The 19203-nt window shown below is 35.9% G+C and overlaps 2 protein-coding genes across 2 annotated transcripts in view; both read right to left on the bottom strand.

The window, feature by feature from the left end:
- Window positions 1–2165: 2165 nt before the first annotated feature.
- Window positions 2166–3938, bottom strand: LOC131852771 (uncharacterized). Its single transcript, XM_059203533.1, has one exon. The coding sequence runs from the start codon at window positions 3751–3753 to the stop codon at window positions 3088–3090; it is 666 nt and encodes a 221-aa protein (XP_059059516.1). The 5' UTR covers window positions 3754–3938; the 3' UTR covers window positions 2166–3087.
- A 69-nt stretch (window positions 3939–4007) lies between these two features.
- The window catches only part of LOC131851749 (WAS/WASL-interacting protein family member 1), a 38973-nt gene continuing 23777 nt past the window's right edge, over window positions 4008–19203 (bottom strand). The window contains 6 exon segments of the mRNA XM_059202332.1: window positions 4008–4109; window positions 10489–10678; window positions 11154–11296; window positions 13600–13763; window positions 14230–14464; window positions 15995–16145. Of these exon segments, the coding sequence (XP_059058315.1) occupies window positions 4033–4109; window positions 10489–10678; window positions 11154–11296; window positions 13600–13763; window positions 14230–14464; window positions 15995–16145 (960 nt within the window). The 3' untranslated portion in view covers window positions 4008–4032.

Here is a 19203-nt window from a genome sequence, read left to right as displayed (position 1 = left end):
ACCTACCTACTATATACCGAGCTCTCACGTAGACTGTCGACACAGCAGATTTCAGTAGTAAATTCCGTTCTTGAACTTCTATATGGTGTTAAGAGATGTGTGTAAACAATAAGAAATGTTAATGTTATCTGCCTTGAATTTTTTTCTTAAGCATCTCCACAAGTTGTGACGTTTGCCTATTCTTGTAGAATTTTGACTATTTTACTCAATAAATGCTCTGGACTTTAAAACTTACTTTCATTTATAATCTCATCGTTTCATATTCGTTTCTTCTACCATCATATAATATAGCATTCGGACATTGCATCCAAGTTACTGTTTCATATTAGTAACCAAGTCGATATTCATTTTGTTACATTGTAACTAATAATATATTACATTACATATTACAATATTAAATTAATGTGCTTGCATCGATCGTTATAGTGCCATGGTAATTTATTAATGTTACACTAAATGCAAATACATTATTCATTAGACTGAAAACAGGTATGACGCAAGATGGCATGATACCCGACGCTACAATAAGCCTGGTTGTATACTTTATCACTTATTGGTATTAAAATATATCTTCAAAAAATTTGTCTTTATTTAACCTATCTTATCTTACTTTTTTACGAATATTATAAAGGCAAAAGTTTGTGAGTATGGATGGATGTTCGTTACTTTATTACGCTAGAACAACCGAACGGATTTTGATGGAACAGTAATATAGCTTATACATCAGAATAACGAATCAGAAAAATTTAAATAGATGGAATGTAAATTGGTCGAAATATTAAATGTCGAAGTATAAAAATATTAAATGTCAAGTCAGTGTGATGCAGACGAAGTTCGGGTCAGCTGATTCATAATGTAAAATAAGCATTGGTGTATATTAGTTGGTAAAGTCATTTTAAATAGATTATAAATATATACCTCCCTACTATTTGAAGAAAAGAGCAATGGGATTAGTAAGCACAGAGGTTAAAGAAAATAGAAATAATTCTTAACGTAAATAAATTTTTATTTAATGTTTTTTTTTTTATATTTTTACTACAATTTGGAATGCAGATTTAGCCAAGAAGAAAGATCAAGTAACTTTTACGCCTTAAGATTTAATCCATAAGTAATTTATAGCATAATTTAGGGTCTGAAGGAGTATTTTTATTATATTACATATCCTTTGTCTATGGATATGTACCACATGTATAATAATATTAGCACGGTATGACCGTGCTAATATTATTATATTGGCTGCAACCAATTCTTACTACCTACATAAAGGATGTCTCAGTTACGAATATAAACTAAATAGATAATCATTACGTTTTGTGAATCTTTATTCATGTATTTACAAAAAAAAACGAGTAAGTCTTGCAGTTGTATATATATATCCTTTAGTTGGTATGATTACTATCTGACGTCCTGGTGGCAGTTTTACGATTTTTATATGTAATTGGAATGGTAAACAATCTGACGGTACACCTTGTCGCTGTCAAAATTAATTGGAAAGATCTACCTGCAACAGGCAAATACTTGATATTTATGTAATATAGGTGGTTATAGGCCTACATTATAGTTTGGCACCCTAATATAGAAAACTAAATAAATGCCAACCGTATTAATTATCCGTTATTTTAATAACCATTTTCTTTTTATGAAATCATCACTAAGTAGTATAAAACAAAGTCGCTATCGCTGTCTGTCCCTATATATGCTTAAATCTTTAAAACTACACAACAGATTTTGAAGCGGTTTTTTTTTTCATAGTGATTCAAGAGGAAGGTTGGTATGTATGATACATACCCGGGCGAAGCCGGGGCGAGTAGCTAGTAATATATATGGAGTGGTGCACACGCCTGCTCTAACGGTATACAGTGGTAAGACACCCGTAGAAGACAGGTGACCATTAAGTCTAGTAAGTTAGCCCAACGTAACGAATTCTTCAGAAATAATCCACGATGGTTTCCCAGAGGAACCGCGTTGAAATAAAGCTGACATGGTCAATTGCTAGCAATAGCGCCCAGTCTACATTGCTTCTAATCACTTACCCTCTCATCAAACATCATCATGCTATTTTTTTAGACTAGACTGCTATATACAATGGATTGGAGTTATCAACCCAACAGCCAATCATTATAATAGGATAGGATAATCAAGTAAATAAAACTATATTATCAATAAAGCCCTATATTGAATCACAATAATAAAAGGTCTGGTCTGTACACATAACACGTTTATAATACATGACAACTATCACTAGACTGAATAAATGTTAATACCAACCCCTCACATAAGTACTCGAAATACAACAGGCTTATTAAATACGTGTAAAAATTATATAATAAAATTATTGCATTAACTAGTATCACCATAGAAAATTTTTACTCAAATATTCAATAGAAAACTCACAACAGATAATTTCAAAATAAACAAAGGGAGCTATTTAAAAATAATTTGTCAACAAACAATTAACGTTATGCTTAGAACTATTTATGGCAACTTCCAATAATGCAACAGAAAATACTTCTTGTAATACATGTGCAGTTGGATCTTGTACTTTGTGATTTGCATCCAATAAATAATTAACTTTATTTCAATGTCTAATGCTACACTATAGCACATTACCGCTACTTGGTCTGACGAATAAGGTGTATATCTGTTACAAATCACATCTATTTTTTATAAGATACAAAACTACAAAATTTGAGCTTCCAAGATCACAATAAATACAACATAGAATAAAGATTATTTGAATATTTCGTTATAAATGATTACAATATCCTAACGGCTCCGGTCACCGTACTCCCTAAGGTCTATAATCCTTTAGCGCCTAAAAATGGCTAAACAACAGCTAAAACTAAACAATCTTTCTCGATATGTACCAGTACATTAATTGCGATCAGATGTAATTACGGAAAATAATCACAACCCTTCAACTTCAGTTGGCACGTAGACTATTATAATTGGTGTTAAATATGAAAACTAGGACTATCAATGCGAATATTAGTATTAATTATTCCACAAAGAGGTTACAAAATCTTCCGTTCACATACACTCGCAACAACCTTACCTAAAGAACCATTAGAACACTTTCAATATTGACTATCCTAAGCGATCAGGCGAGGGTGTTATATTTCTGAAGACGTCGAGCGACGGGGACATCGACCTCGTGAGGTCTGGACAGGGCGTGTTCGTCCGCGTCATACTCTCGAATCTCTCCCTCATGGCTGCGACGTGGCCGGCTATAACGCATTCCTTCCTCTCGTCCTTCTCCTTCGACTCGGGTGGGTTATCTTCATCGTTATTCGCTCGCTCGGGTAAATCTAAATCGGACAGCAACGACACCTCGGAGGAAGCCGTGTAGTACATTTCGCTTATCGGCTCGAACTGCGCTATCGCGGGCTCCGTGTCCGACGTCACCGTTTCCACGTCCTCCTGGGAATCTCTCCACCTCTCGGCACGGTAGGCCTCCACTCTGCGTACCGACACCTCTTCGGGGCTCACGAGTTCCGTACTACACTCCTCGTACTGCGGCACGGTGGACTGCGGAGAGTCCACGGGATAGTCGCTCTGCACGACGTCCGGAGGCTCGTACCGGAGAGACTCTACGGGATTGACGAACCGCATCTCGGCGGGTTCGCTACACTGGGGTGCTTCCACTGGAAAATAATCCTCGCTGTCCTCGTAGCTCGAAGTCTTCATAGTTTCACACAGTCTGTTGATGGCGTCGACGACGTCTCGGAGGTCGCTGACGTCTTCCGTCGGCATCGTCACTTCGTCTATGGGCAGGACCGAGAGATCCGCTACTGGCGCGGTCTTCTCGGTCTGGCTGGGATTGGCTATGGTACTGGCGGGGCAGAGCAGCGCGTGCGCGACGGAGAGAAGTGCGTGCGCGGGGTGCGCGTCGGGCGCCAGGTGCGCGGTGGAGGCGGCGCGGGGTGCGTGGGGGGCGGCGGGGGGTGCGAGGGGGGCGGCGGGGGGTGCGAGGGGGACGGCGGAGGTCGCGGGGGCGGCGACGGGGACGGGGGGCGGCGCCCCCCGCGCGCGCTAGCAGGCGCTCGAGGTGCCGGTCCATCCCTCCAGCGGGACCTTCAGCGGGGGCGGCGGCGCTTGCGCCTTGCTCACTGTACCAACACAACAAACGATTATTTAAATCAATATACTCGGACAGGTACGTTGTCATTAATATATCTTACATTTAAATTATATATACAATTAATGTATTAATCCACCGTATACTTCAAGCTTATTATCGTTTGAATAATATCAACAAGTATGGATTAGCGGAACTGTTATATATACAATGTTTGAGTAGAATCGACGTTTAGTTTTTACGAGTTTATGCATCATAAGTAATAACTAACATTCCTGTTGCTCTTCTTTTATCATCAGTCGTTAAGCTTATGAATGAGCATGCTTGTTCCAATCATGCACTCACCCGATCCAGATGCAGATGATCATGCAGTTGCAGCGTGCGTTTATAATGTAAATGAAACATGCTCTACTGTTAGCTGATAACTATTGTATCTAAATATCATGCATAATGTAATAAAAGTAACTTACCCACAGTTACATGCGTTTCGTACTGTGTAGATTCCGACTCATACTCACATGATATTGAAGATCTACATTCTATCACCATCCTACCACTGGAGAATATCTCAAAGCGTCATTTCCCTGAACTTTGAATACTGTCAACTCTTAACATTCCATATGAAAGAGCAAACAGTAAACAAAACGCAAGCCCCGTCAAATGCTCCTAAAGCATGAACTGAACATAAACTCAAGCCCCCAACAACACAAGATGTAGGTAGAACAATGAAATACAAAATATATGGTCAATAATTATTACTTTTTTTATTATTCAAAAAATAATAATATAAATATTAAGCATCGTACACATCACTATCACAATACCTCTCGCTTCTTTGACACTAAGAAGCGTACGCGCTCTCACTAAATCGTCTAACCGTATCATATATCCAACGTTTAACAAGCAAAATTGTATATCAATAAAATCATAGCATTCTATTTCGCAAATAAAACAGCTAAGCAATTTAGTGAAATGCTGCGTTTAATTAAACTCAACGTGTAATCAAGGGTGAATCAAGCCGTCACAATTACAAAGATAAATTTGCTGTAAATGGCACCTCACAATATTAAAAGATCACAACAAGAGTTTCCATCTACGATTATATTCTAGTTCCACATATAAGTTATATAATATTTATTCTCTCATACAGATAGTGATTACGTATATCAATCGCATGCAGCCAATGCAATAAGTGTACAGAAAGAAAGGGTGACTGAGAATAACAAGTAAGTATTCACGAGCAATCTGAAAAAGGTTTCTATGTGTAAAAAAGAATGTCATAAGGGGACTAAGCATTTGCTTGGGTAACTACAAAATACAATAAAATAATTAAGGGGTATTGGGAGTATTACGACTATTACAAATATTAGAATTGTTGATATTGTTGTTCAATTATTCAACTAAATTGATGATTTGTCCATTGAACCTAATAGATTATTTTAAAAATACCCGATTAATTAATATTTTGCATTCAACAAGTCGGCGATCCATTTTTACCAAAATTACCAAAAAATATAAGTGACAAACGCAATTATGTATAAAGCAGAAATATATATACTTTTTGAGTTTTAGAAATGTAGTGGAACTATACTCTCCGCCCTACTTTTAGAAGTCAAATAACTTGTTTAATTGCTATTCATTGTTTAAAATGATTTTTGTATGTTATTTATTTATTTTTTTTACCGAACAATGATAAAGTAATTAATATATTGTCTCATTGCATGAATGATCAATATATTAATTACTTTACATATTATATTATATTTGATGATATAATTTACTTATTGATAAAATTTATTTGAAATTGACTTTTAATAAATAAACAAAACATTTTTTTATGTGAAATTAACAACTTTAATTATTCGCTAATAACCTATTCCGCTATTAAATCAGTAAATTCACCTTAATTGACGCATGGATTGATATGCGTAATAACCCACAATATATATTAACAATACTACATAATATTTATAAACTACTATAATAATGACTCAACATAAACGATATATTTTCAAAACGTTCCATACAACAATATATTGCTACAGTTACATACGCCTTAATCTCATATAAAATACTTCGCTTACATACAAATAAGCAAATTAAAATTTGGTCTACATGACTGAACAATTAGAAATGATTTGGTCAATGATTCTTTAAATGATAATGTATAACTTTGCTCCGTTATTTTTATGGATTATGCCAATGGAACATGATTTAATGACCGCAAAGATTATTATGAACGAAAGCACTTCCATTCAACTTATGATCGAATAAAATTTCGTTTACGAAATTCAAAGATAATTTCACAACTTAAATGTTACATATCTGATGAAAGAATTTGATAGAAATGCGTATATTTTGTACCTTTATATCCATAAAAGCGTCAAATCTAATATTTTAGCTACTGAAGTGCATTACACTATTGTCTCAAGCTATTTTCTTAATTAAAAAGAAAATAACAAACATTAATAGATAAAATAAATTTGGAGGTCCTCACGAACAATAGATTAAGTCTTATAAGCAGTCTAAAGATCAAATCGAAGGATCTTTCCAATTAATGGAAAGACATTTTAAATGCAATTTATCAGGTTCAACCATGTTTTAGATAAAACCATTTTACTTGTTTTTATATAAAATAATTTCAATGTACTTCAATTAGTTCTAATATTATATTAAACAAACATTTACAAATACGAACTTTGTGGACAAAATCGGGGCATCCAGTATTAGGGAAGAGATTTATAGTATAAAATATATTTATATTATTCATTTTAAAATTTCTTTTTATTTTTTTAATCATCTAATAAATGAGGGGTTTTGGTGTTGTAACCTTCATATTTGTCTGTATGTCTGTAGCGTATGTTCAAATTTAACAATCCAACAATTTATCTGTCGGACTTAACGTGTGGAAGTTAATAACTTTACAATATTAAAAGTGTGACAAGGAAATAAAATTGCAAACTATATACTTATCTATAGGCACATGTAGATTTTTTTTCGGACTGCTCTAAAGCTGTTGGCCGCAGCTGGCCTTTACAGCTTCACCGGATGATGTTGTAGATACGAAAAATACGTTTTTTATATCGCGAAGGCGGTATCAAGCATAATGATGATAATTGGTTACCGTAGCTTATGGACGCCTGAAATACCTTAAGAAAGCTTAATATTTCTTCTTGAAAAATCCCAGGGCGAAGTCTCTACTACCCACGCTTATGGCCATGTTACTGTATTGTTATTATATTGTTTTTCTAGACGACTGCAAGTATCAACTATATTTGTACTGTTTTAAATGTACAAATATAGTTGATACTTGAACGATGTCGTTTTCTATATTTATAATAGCATACGTGTTTTAATTCTTTGCAAATGAATAACTGCAATACTACAAGCAAAAACGAACCCTATTTTAAAATACATAAGGTATACAATAATAGATACACGTAATTTAAATTTCTACAACTGAAAATCTTTATACCGGTCACATAGAACGAAACGAGGAGATTATTAATGACAACTATACTATAATCCTCTTGCTGACTATCTTAAGTCGACCTCCACGCGATTGCCCTTTAAATCCACAGTTTATACATATAACTTGCGATTGTATTTCCTTATCTTCTATTCTTACATCCTCATCTCTCCCCTGATTACGCCAATAAGAGAAAACTTATAGAATATAGTAAACATAAACTTTTTTTCTACTTATACTTGCATATTGCAATATATAAAAAAATTCAGTCTACATTATAAGGACACTTGTAAGGCACAATAAACATATTCACATGCATCCATGCACCTAAATATATAAAAAAAGGCCAGCCATAGTCTAACTACAATATAGTTCCTTAAAGAACTTTATAATTTGGTTTAACATTAACACCTAATTATTGACTCTGGCTAAATACAGATTAATAATATTATCTATATTACTCTATTCATTATTATGTCAGGTTGTACCTATTTTACTTACATAATAATGTACATAATACTATATAATGTATATATGACTAATAAGAGCATTTATATGTGCGTTTGCTCTGCTATATGCATCTATACATATCTACAGGGTGAGTCTTAAACGGTATATCAACTCAAAAGCCAGGTTTAATATGAAACTGAGAGAGCTTCACAAAGAAACAAAGTGGAATTAAATTTGAGCTAAATTTATCATGTAACCGTGCAGTTGAATTTTCGACTTTACGTCTTAGGGAAAGAGTTCAGTTTCATTAATACTGATTTTTGGTTTTTATACCGTATATGACTAAGCCTGTACATTATATGTATGTATTTTAGGCGGCTGTAAAACCAATAAATCGTTATATACTCAGTCCTAATTGAGAGTGTTCACTAATGAAGTTTAGAAAGTTTACAAAACCTAATGAATTTATATTATTTTGATTAATTCTGCTACATTTAACAAGTGTAACACCACAAATATTCAGTGCGGAAACCTGACCACCGCTACTGGAAGCGTTACGACCTTATCTATTGGTGATCAAATTCCGACCGTTATTGAGTCTACACCCATATTTGCGACACGTGTATCGCATCTAAACGAGGCACCATCAGGCAATGAATACGGTTCGGATATAGCTTGGAAGCGTGGTGTTGACTGTACGACAGTGTGGTTGTTTATAGTCATTTTTAAAGTATACTGATATCGAAAAAAAATTGTAAATTCTAGAACACGTTTCGTACGCAATATGTATATAAATCTACAACAAAAATAGTTCATATTATTCTTATTGATAGCTTTATTGGAATTAAATAACTTTTTAGTTTAACACCAAAATATTTTTTTAATAATCTCTAATAGTGAAAAAAAAATATTTTCGTTTGACTGTTTTATTTTCGATAAATTCGTACGTAACGCATTTTGATACTGATTTCACTGTAATTTAGAGAATTATTTTTGAAAGATTTACTTGTATAATAGATACATATAATTATACGACTCCTGTCATACCTTCCACAGAATCAACGGATATTCGCTAGTTACTTTGTTATTCAATATTATTAAATTCAATATTACAAAAATAATTTAAAAATTGATATATAACAGATATACTTCCAGACTTCCATAGTGAACGCTCTTAATATTATTATAGTTAAATAATCGCTAGTCAAATAGTAGCTTTATAGCTATAAACATTACAACGATTAAAATTCAACATGTAAGTTCGAAATGAATGGCGAACTTTATAGGACCGAATTAACATCGAAACATTTTTAAATAATCCAAAACCATTACACCGTTTACAATCTACCATAAACAAGAAGTTTATAACCATATATTAATAAAAAACATGAACACACAAAAATAAAATTTAAACCAATAACTTTTTTTTTTATTTGCCATAGACAGGCAAAGGTTTCTCGATCATACAGCCTTATCTTCGTCAATTAAAGTTAACAAAAAAAGTAGTTTCGCGCGTCTTCCATCTCTTTTACGTCCCACTAAGTTATGTATTCATCCCGCTTACACACAGCAGTGATTTCGAAGCAATAAATATGACGTATTTAAAAGTAATCGCTCATATATTAATCTGTACGGTTATAAACTTCTTATCAATACCTTGAACCGTGTCTTCAAACACATCAATCACATATCACTCTAATGATCGCAAACTCTTTCAAACAACAACACATTTTGTTCGATACGATATCAATAACAAATCACCACGTATTAGGCACACTATTGTATAACAACTATGATATTTTGATAAGTATACCTACTGCGACAAATAAAGAACCGTTTGATAGGAATGGCAACACTAATTTTGGAATTCTGCCAATTTTATAAAAAAATATATTTAATAAACAATACGGGTGGCTTCTATATTGACATCCAATCCTGGGTGGATTAATTTACGGCAAACAACTTGAACCATAGACAACTATATTTTATGAGTACAACTACTTTTAGGCGTACTATCCAGTATCTGGAGGAGATAAAAATCATCGCTCCTAAGATTATCAATGTGTCCTTGTCTCTCACGAGTTTAGGTTGTTGTTAGCAATGTAACCTCAACCCGTCATGGGACAAGAATTGACATTCTTAGGAGCGATGGTTAGATTAGGATAGAATTGCTAACAATTTACTACGTTGGGTCGACCCCCACGCGGTCCCCCTTGGAAACTGCTAAACTGGTTAAGTGACCAGATTTCATGTTTATCATCCTCCACTATGGCTCCTCTAGCATAAACTGTTAGCGTAGCCAAAGTAAAACCAAAATCGCTGATTAAAAAAGGTTCAGAGTTAAGGTTCGAGTTGTGTGCTGGTGTAACGCGGGTATCGACCGTCACCGGGCGCCGCGGGCGGCTAAAGCACGTGGCAATAGTCCAGAACCGTCTCAAATAAAAAAAAAGTTCAAGTCAGGTGCCGGCGTGTACCCGTCACGCATGCTTACCGGCGACGGTGGCGCTGCTGTAGCCCTTGGTGATCCGCAGGAACGGGTCGGGCGGCGGGAACCGCGCCGGCGACTGGAACAACTCCGCGAACCGCGCTTCCAGATCCGCGCGGATGGACGACCCGCGCACCGGCGGCGGCGGCGCGCACCACTCCTCGCCGCTCACGCTACTCTGTGCGCTGTGCGAGCTCTGTGACCGATAAACACGTTCCAAATTCAAAATTACGCAAACCGCGCTTCCACATCCGCGCACGGACGGGCGCTGTGCGAGCTCTATAACCGACACACACATGTTCAAAATTCAAATTCATTTGTGTTTCAAAGCAAATAATTCTTACCGTCCGTACTGACAGTACTGACGCGATATTATGTATCTATAAGTCGACAAGCCTACTGCCTCTGACTCGAGTCGAGAACGAACAACCTCCATAGATCAATAAAGCTGCCAAGTTTAAGAGTACTGGCGTGTTTTTATAGACCTATAAGTGGACCAGCCTACTGCCTCTCACTCGAGTGGAGAGCGAACAACCTCTCAAAGATTTCAAAGATCTGCCAAGTTCTTATAGACATATAAGTCGACCAGCTTAATGCCTCTATCTAACACCAGTCGAGAGCGAACAACCTCCATAGATCTAAAGAGAGTTGCCAAATTCAAGGGTACTCACGTGTTGGCGGTGGTGCGGGGGCGGCGGGGGCGCGGTGAGGGAGTGGTTGCGTGCGGGGGGCGGCGGCGGCGGCGCGGGGGCGGCGGGCGGCGGCGGGGGGCACACGCCCGGCGGACGCAGCCCGCGCGGCGCCCGCAGCGTACCTGCCACGAGTACCACACAGTGTAATGGACATTCAACTCTATTGCACGCATTTAGCATCTTATTTAGGTTATGCCGTTATTGACCGTCACAGTGTAATGGAAATTGAACTTTATTCGCCACATTTAGCCCCTCATTTAGGTTGTTCCAGCCACCGTATATTCGTTACTGGAAATTGAACTCTATGCTCAGCATTTAGCCTCTCATTTAGGTTGTATGTGACCGCCATAGTGTATACATTACACGAACTGTTTTCACAGTAGTTCGAGTTAAACGGACCGGCAATCCCTAGAGATGGAATTTAACTATACATGTCAAAATTGTGTATTATGCGCCCACAGCGTATCCGCCACGCGTACGCAGTGTAAAAATGGAAATTGAACTCTATTCTCCACATTTAGCCTCTCATTTAGGTTGTGCATGACCGCCACAGTGTATACATTACATGAACTACAGTTTACAGTAACTCGAGTTAAACTGACCGACAATTCATAGTTTGAAATTTAACTACATATGTCAAAATCCAGTATTATGCGCCTAAAGCATACCTTCCGCCACTGTATATACATTACATTAACTAATGTTACAGTAGGTCTAATTTAATAGATAAGATATATAGGCTATCCATAGAGTTTGACTCAACCACATATGTCACAAACTTGTATTATAATAAACATAGAACCTGTAACGTTGCATCAACCCCAATTGAATTAATATAGACTGCAGATTTTTTTTAGGATGAGTTAATAATGTAAATAAATCTATAATAATCTCTAGCTAAGTTTTTTGAGTTTAAATTAGTTTTAGTAACCCGCTCCAAGAGGCTGTCAATCTAGTTATCGGGGCTGGCTCCGAGGGAAAAGCTCCGAGGCCCCAACCTTGATCCCCCGGGAACTGCAGGAGACCAGTGTCAATCATACATGAATAGCACAGTCTATCCGGCTAGAAGGACCAATATTGCTTAGTGGAGCCAAGGCACTCCATTGATACTCAAAATTTCTATAAAAATCCTAATCTTACTAATATTATAAATGCAAAGTTTGTGGTTGGATGGATGGATATTCGTTACTCTTTCACACAAAAACAACTGAACGGATTTTAATGAAACTTTACAGTAACATAGCTTATACATCAGAATAACACAGGCAATAATTTATAAAGGTATTATGTAAATTGGGCGGGTCAGCTAGTAACGAATATACCTACTAGGCATGTTATGATGGAATAGTGGTAAACGGGCATACGGCACATCTGATGGTAAATGGTTACCGTAGTATGGACGCCAGGAACACCAGGTGTGTCACGTGCGCGTTGCCGACCCTTAAGAACCTTTAATATACCCATCGTGAAAAACCCATATAGTAATAAGTGACATCTGCGAATCCTGAGACGTCATACTTAGTTGGGGAAAAGACATAAAACGAAACCATAATGACTAATAATATTTCTAGTAAAGTGTACAGATAAAATTATAATTAAATATACAACGAAATTACAATAATTAATAAAATTTTCGAAACATTATAATAAAAGCGTAGTAATCTGTGGTTGGGTATGACGTGTTTAGTAACATGGAATAATTATATTCGTGTGGTTAATATAATACATGTAAATAACAAAACTTTTATTAAAACATATTTATTGTACTCTTAAACAAATACTTAACTGACAAACATGCCTACAGTATATTTTCACACACATATAATGTCAGAAATAGACATCTAATAAATCAACAAGATTAATAAACTGAATTTATTCTCAGTGAGTCTGAATTTAATTTCTCGCCTAAACTGAATGGTAGGAAAATAATATTAATATAAAAAAATTTACCTGAACAAGTGAGCATAATATTTTACATAGCTAGGATTAGAACCTCGACTCAGGCCGCCGTAATTGCGATCCCCGTTGTAATTGGATGAGGGATTTTTTTTTTTTTTTCTCTGTCTGCCTGTTTCTCTGATTGTTCTTGAAAATCTCTGAAACGCTTGGACTAATTTTAATGAAATTTGACTCGCAGAGAGCTAATATTATAATGAATAACTCAACCTATTTTTATTATAGAAATTTTATTTTAATTAAAATAAAATTCAAATCCCTGCAGATAACAATTAGTTTCTAATGAAGTAGATCCCCGTTTGAATTGGACGGGGGATCGATCAGAGGGGAACTTGATCTTCCGTCATTCTCCTAACATATTAATACTGCACGAACGACTCTATGTTCGTTATTTCGATAAATAGCAATATAAATGAAAAAAAAATAGCAATATAAACTTAAAAAATAGGAATATAGAGTAAAAACCTACCGAAGTGTGAAGCGGGATGCTTGGTCCCTATGGGCAGGTGCGCGGGCGTGGGCGGCAGGTGAGGGGCAGCGCGCGGCCCGGCGACGCGCGCGCCGGCGACACCGCCACCGGCGGGGACCGACACACTCACTACACTTGCGACGGCGCTGTCTCACATTTCACCCCTAACTACATTGTATTATTTTATATCTTGCTTTATGTAGACTTGCATATATTTTATTTTGGTATCTTCGTACATTCATATATATGTATATATTTATATATACGATACAGACTTGCATGTCTAGTGTGTGGTTCGCCGTAATGTGTATTGAATGTAAAAGTGTTTTATTGGCCAATAAAAGTTATTATTATTATTATTATACGGAGGGGTCCGGCGGGGACAAAGGAACTTGAGGCTGCTATGAACACACAGACACACTTGAAGGTTTCAATATTGTATTGGTTCGATGTTATAAAAACTATGAATACAAAACTCATCACTCTTAATTAATTGGTAGTTTGTATATATACATTTCAATTTAAAACAATTATTCAAAAGAGCTTTATATTTTAAAAATTAATAAAAGATAACTGTGACTATTAATAAGTGCTTAAATTTGAGTTTATTTGAATAGATTTCTATCTCACCTGGGCGCTCTCATGCTCTGCGTCCGTGATGCAACTTTGCCATTGATGAGGAGTTTCTTGGGCGGCGGGGAAGGCTTGTTTTCGATAGTGGGCGAGGGCGCCATCGCGGGCGGCTTCGGTGCTAGGTTCGGCTTCCCGTGACTCACTCGGGGCCTCTCAGACAGGTCCGAGGCGGAGAGCGCGGGCGCCGGCGTCGGGGTCGGGGGAGCTGATGATAGGGACGTCATACTACCGCCTGGAAGATACAAACATAATAATACGATCACAACTATTCTTAAAATGCCAGATTTTAATAAAACATTTGACGACCTCGGTGGCTCTATTAGTAACGATGATGGTTTTGTCATGGTACAAAAAAAAGAGGCGCACAAAGAAGGCCAATCGAAGCCATTATGGCTGGGCCCAACTTGTTGCGTGCCGTAACACTGGCAACAGCAATATGTACCACAGGAAATCGTTGACTATATCTGGAGCATAAGTAATCTGACATTGAGAGTGACGCAGCTGAAATCGTGTCACAACGCGAGCTTCAAAGCGTTCGTGGCCCGGGTCCCCACCCCCACGCGGCAACAGCCGCTGGGGTCGCGGTTGATTGCGAACTCGATCCCGCGACCCCGGCATTATGTATATATATCGACGAGGAGGTATATCGTAGGGTTTTTGGTGAGTAAGAGTCTCACAGTACCCGTCCGTCCAACCCCTGAGACGGGCGGGTCTCCATTAGGGATTTCGCCACGTAAAAACAGGCCCACATTTAGATCTCCATTCAAATGGGACAGAGTATCGGTAGAGGAAAGGTATTACCGATTCGTCGCATCCTATTTTTACTTTAATTAATAATTACGTTATGACATATTATAATATATGCATAACAGGATATTATGCACAAAATTATATATAAATCTATTAATTCCAACAAGGTTATTATATTATTGTCAATTCTAAATAACTACTGCCAGATACAAATAAACAGGAAAATAAATAAGTACAGTACGAATACCTTCATCACTATAACCGTAAATGAGATAATCACAACCATTGCCAATTATTCACGTCGCTATATACAGCAATAATATTATACAATTCAGAACCTCTCGAGCAGTGTTTCCCAACAAGAGGCCCACGCCCCCATGGGGGGCTGTTAAGGGGTACAATTTAAAACATACGACTATTTATAAAATTTATATAGAAACTAACTTTTGCCCGTGGCTTCGCTCGCGTTAATTTATCCCCTTAGGTGTGGAATTTATCAAAATCATTTCTATGGGGATGATCATAGTATCTTCATACATGCAAAATCTCAGACCGATTGGTTTAAAATTGACAAAGTTTCTTTTATCATTTTATCCCCTTGCCTTTCTTAGCGGATGCCTACGTCATAACATCTACATGCATGCCAAATTTCAGCCCGACCCGTCCAGTGGTTTGGGCTGTGCGTTGATAGATCACTATCTCAGTCACCTTTGAGTTATATATATTTAGATAGATAGATGTGAATTTAAATTTTTCATGATATATTTTGAGAATTTACAATTACTGTTTCATTAACAATTTCCTAGTGATTTCTTCCTGAAATCTATTATTTAAGTTTCTTAAGTGAACAATTCATTAATTAAATTGTTCACTTTTGGGAATATTAATACCCCCTTTTTATGAAACTCGGCGTCGTATTCGCCCCCATCCTCCGGTGAAGCTGTAAAGGCCGGCTGCGGCCAACAGCATTAGAGGAGTCCGAAAAAAAAATTACATATAGATAGTTGTTTACCCAGCGTTCCTTGACCGGAGGAGTGTAATGAGCTTCGATTCCTGCGCAGCGTGCTGGCGACATGAGTGGGCAGCGTCTGCTCGGACTGCTGTTGTAAGATGTTGATACGATCTGATATGGAGCCCGTCGGTAGAGCCGGCTCCGAAGGACTCTAGAAAGAGAAAAACACGATTACATGGTGTATACATATAAACTATCATATAATATAAACTGATATAATTCATATAATATAAACTAGCTGACCCACGCGATTTCGTCTGCATCACACTTATCATTATATATCGCCCAATTTACTAATATATTTTTAAATTATAGCCTATGTTATTCTGATGTATAAGCTATGTTAGTTTTACACTAACATAGCTTCATCAAAATCCGTTCAGTAGTTTTTGCGTGAAAGAGTAACAAACATCCAACCATACTCACAAACTTTGGCGTTTATACTACTAGTAAGATTAATATCTATTATTTGGAGAAATGGGATTGTCAGTGATTCTGGAAACAATCGTGGATAATTTCTGATGAATACACCACTAACTTCATCATCACCCTATGATCGTTCACTTATTATTCACGCCACTCATTTTTTTATCAGTGTTTTTTGCCATCAGTGAATAATGTTGCAAAAACGGGGAAAATTATTCATATAAGACTTCCGTTGCATGCGCTGCGAAGTGGTTCAAGTTACCCAAAAAATATGTAGGTATGAAAGAATTATTCCACTTTAGATGATCTAAAAAAATGTCCGCGACTAATCGCGAGTGTTTTTGATAACCACGCGAACGAAGTCGCGGGCACAGCTACTACACATATAAAACCTTCAACCTCACGATAAAGGGTCTATACTTATAAATCATGAAGCATGAATCGAGGGCACTAGGCCACTGAGGAGTGGGCGCAATATTAAAAATCGATTATTATAGGGTATCTACCCTAATAAGTAGTAACCTGAATGTTAACAACGAATTTCTAGTACCTACATCAATATCATTAATACAATGAGCTCAGAGAACAATTAATCATTTAATTTGTGGACTGAACAAGAAGTATAGTAAGATAATCTGCTTTCCTTTTAAGTAAAGTTAATAACCTAACAACTAACTTCCTCCTAAAAATTAAAATTCTAAAAAGTAGGAAAACTTTTTAGAATTTTAATTTTCAGTATTCAGTCAGCCTACTCTTTCAGTGTTAAATTTCAGATTTAAGGTTTTTTGAACATACTTTAAATAAAAAGTAAGTTCAAAAGTCTAAGCCAGTAATTCGTGTTCATATTTTCTTTACAAATTATATGTATGTATTATATTTATTCTAATATAAAATAATTAAGAAAGCATTAGGACGGTATTTAAGAAAGTAAGTGATTAGTAATAAATTCTCTTGATTCCCTCATGTTCCTTCTTTTCTTAGTAAATATATATATAAACCTTAGTCAGGATTTAGATTTTTGAAAGAGAAGTAGATTAAAAGTAAATTCTAAAAAAGACTAAAAAGCTATAGCTATGATTTAAGCATTTTAATAAAATACACAAACAACAATATTTTTAAGAATAAGTATATACTAGTTTTGTTAAACACACAAGTAGAAATTAATAACAGTTCGATAGGAATATCGCTTCAAAAAACACTTAAAAAGATAGCTGATCAATAAGTGTCTTTATTCTGTTGATGAATACTCTAATTCATGAAGTTAAACCAAGTATTTCGCCTAGAAATTTAATAATGAAGAAAATAAAAATAAAGCTGTGGTATCTGTATACTCTACAATAAATGGACACTGTAAATGCATGCCAGATTCTGGTGAAAAGTGTGATTCATAAATTCATCTTTATATATAAAAAATACATGTTACATTGTTTGTCAGCGATGGACTCCTAAACTACTGAACCCATTGCAAATTTGATTTGTACGCTGTGTGCTATTTGATCCATCTTGAAAGATAGGATAGCTTCATCTCATACATCACAATTATATATATTATAGTCGCAATATTATTTTATTGCGTTTGCCTTTTTGCACTTTGGCCAGGTCTGCTAGTAATTTATAAAATCACTCCTGTAAATCACTTTACAACAAAATAAAGATATTTGTAGTATAGTAACTTGAACATCATTTTTGATTATAAAACTTCTAGCATAACGTTAATTCACTAGGTATTTCATTAGGAGCGGAAATGTATGACACTCATATCCACAGTTACGTTATCACTTTCCATTCCATAAGGTGGGCTGTACGCGTGTATTCTACATAATAATATCAGTATAATAGTCACCAATTATTATTCAATACGTAGGTACATAATATTAAGTAAGTTTGTAATAAGTACGGTTAAAATGCGAAAGTAAAATTGTGTTACATTATAACAGTGAAAATACTTATTGAACGATTTCTTTTTATGTTATTGGAATAGTGAACATGCTGACGACTTCTGGGCGATGGTATCGTTATGATTGGCTTGTTTTGGGTTGTGATAAGCCAAATATGTAGAACAGAATTATATTCTGTTTAATTAAATTTTACAATTATGTCAATACTAAATAGCTTACTTCATCTGCAACACACTTACTTGACATTTATCATTATATTTCGCCCATTTTACATAATATCTTTTTAAATTATAGCCTACATATGTGTTATTCTGATGTATAAGTTATATTGCTGTAAAGTTTCATTAAAATCGGTTCAGTAGTTTTTGCGGGACAGAGTAACAAACATCCATCCATATTCAAAGTCTTTTGCGTTTATAATATTATTAAGATTGTTCCCATTTGACACCAAAAAACTATAACTATAAACGGCATACAGGTCACAGTCGCAACAGGTAGTGTCAAGTATGTAGGTACAGCTATCCGTCAGTCTATCTATGTATCTGACTGACGCCACTCACATCACGTTATAAAATATATAGTCTGAGTGGGTACCTAAGTTTCACCTATTTCAGTCGCCAAGCAGCCTGCTTTGTAAGCTATTTATAGGCTAAGATTAGGCAGTGAAATTACAGGATAAGAGGCATGACATCTTAGTCCTCCTCAATTAATAAAGAGTATTAAAAGTAGGTTCTAAATAAGGACTACTAAAAAATTACCTATCCTAAAAAATAAAGAAACAAGAGATAATCTCAACTGAAATTAAAAACAAGATTTTCATAACAGTTCAATAGGAATTTCTATAATATATAATGGTAATTTCAACATCATTCTCCATTATAAAAT

Source organism: Achroia grisella, unplaced genomic scaffold (genome assembly GCF_030625045.1).
Source record: "Achroia grisella isolate CSIRO2021 unplaced genomic scaffold, CSIRO_AGI_Agris_v1 utg1061, whole genome shotgun sequence".
Classification (NCBI taxonomy): Eukaryota; Metazoa; Arthropoda; class Insecta; order Lepidoptera; family Pyralidae; genus Achroia; species Achroia grisella.
The sequence above is the reverse complement of the archived record's forward strand: the minus strand, read 5'-3'. Positions and strand labels throughout refer to the sequence as shown.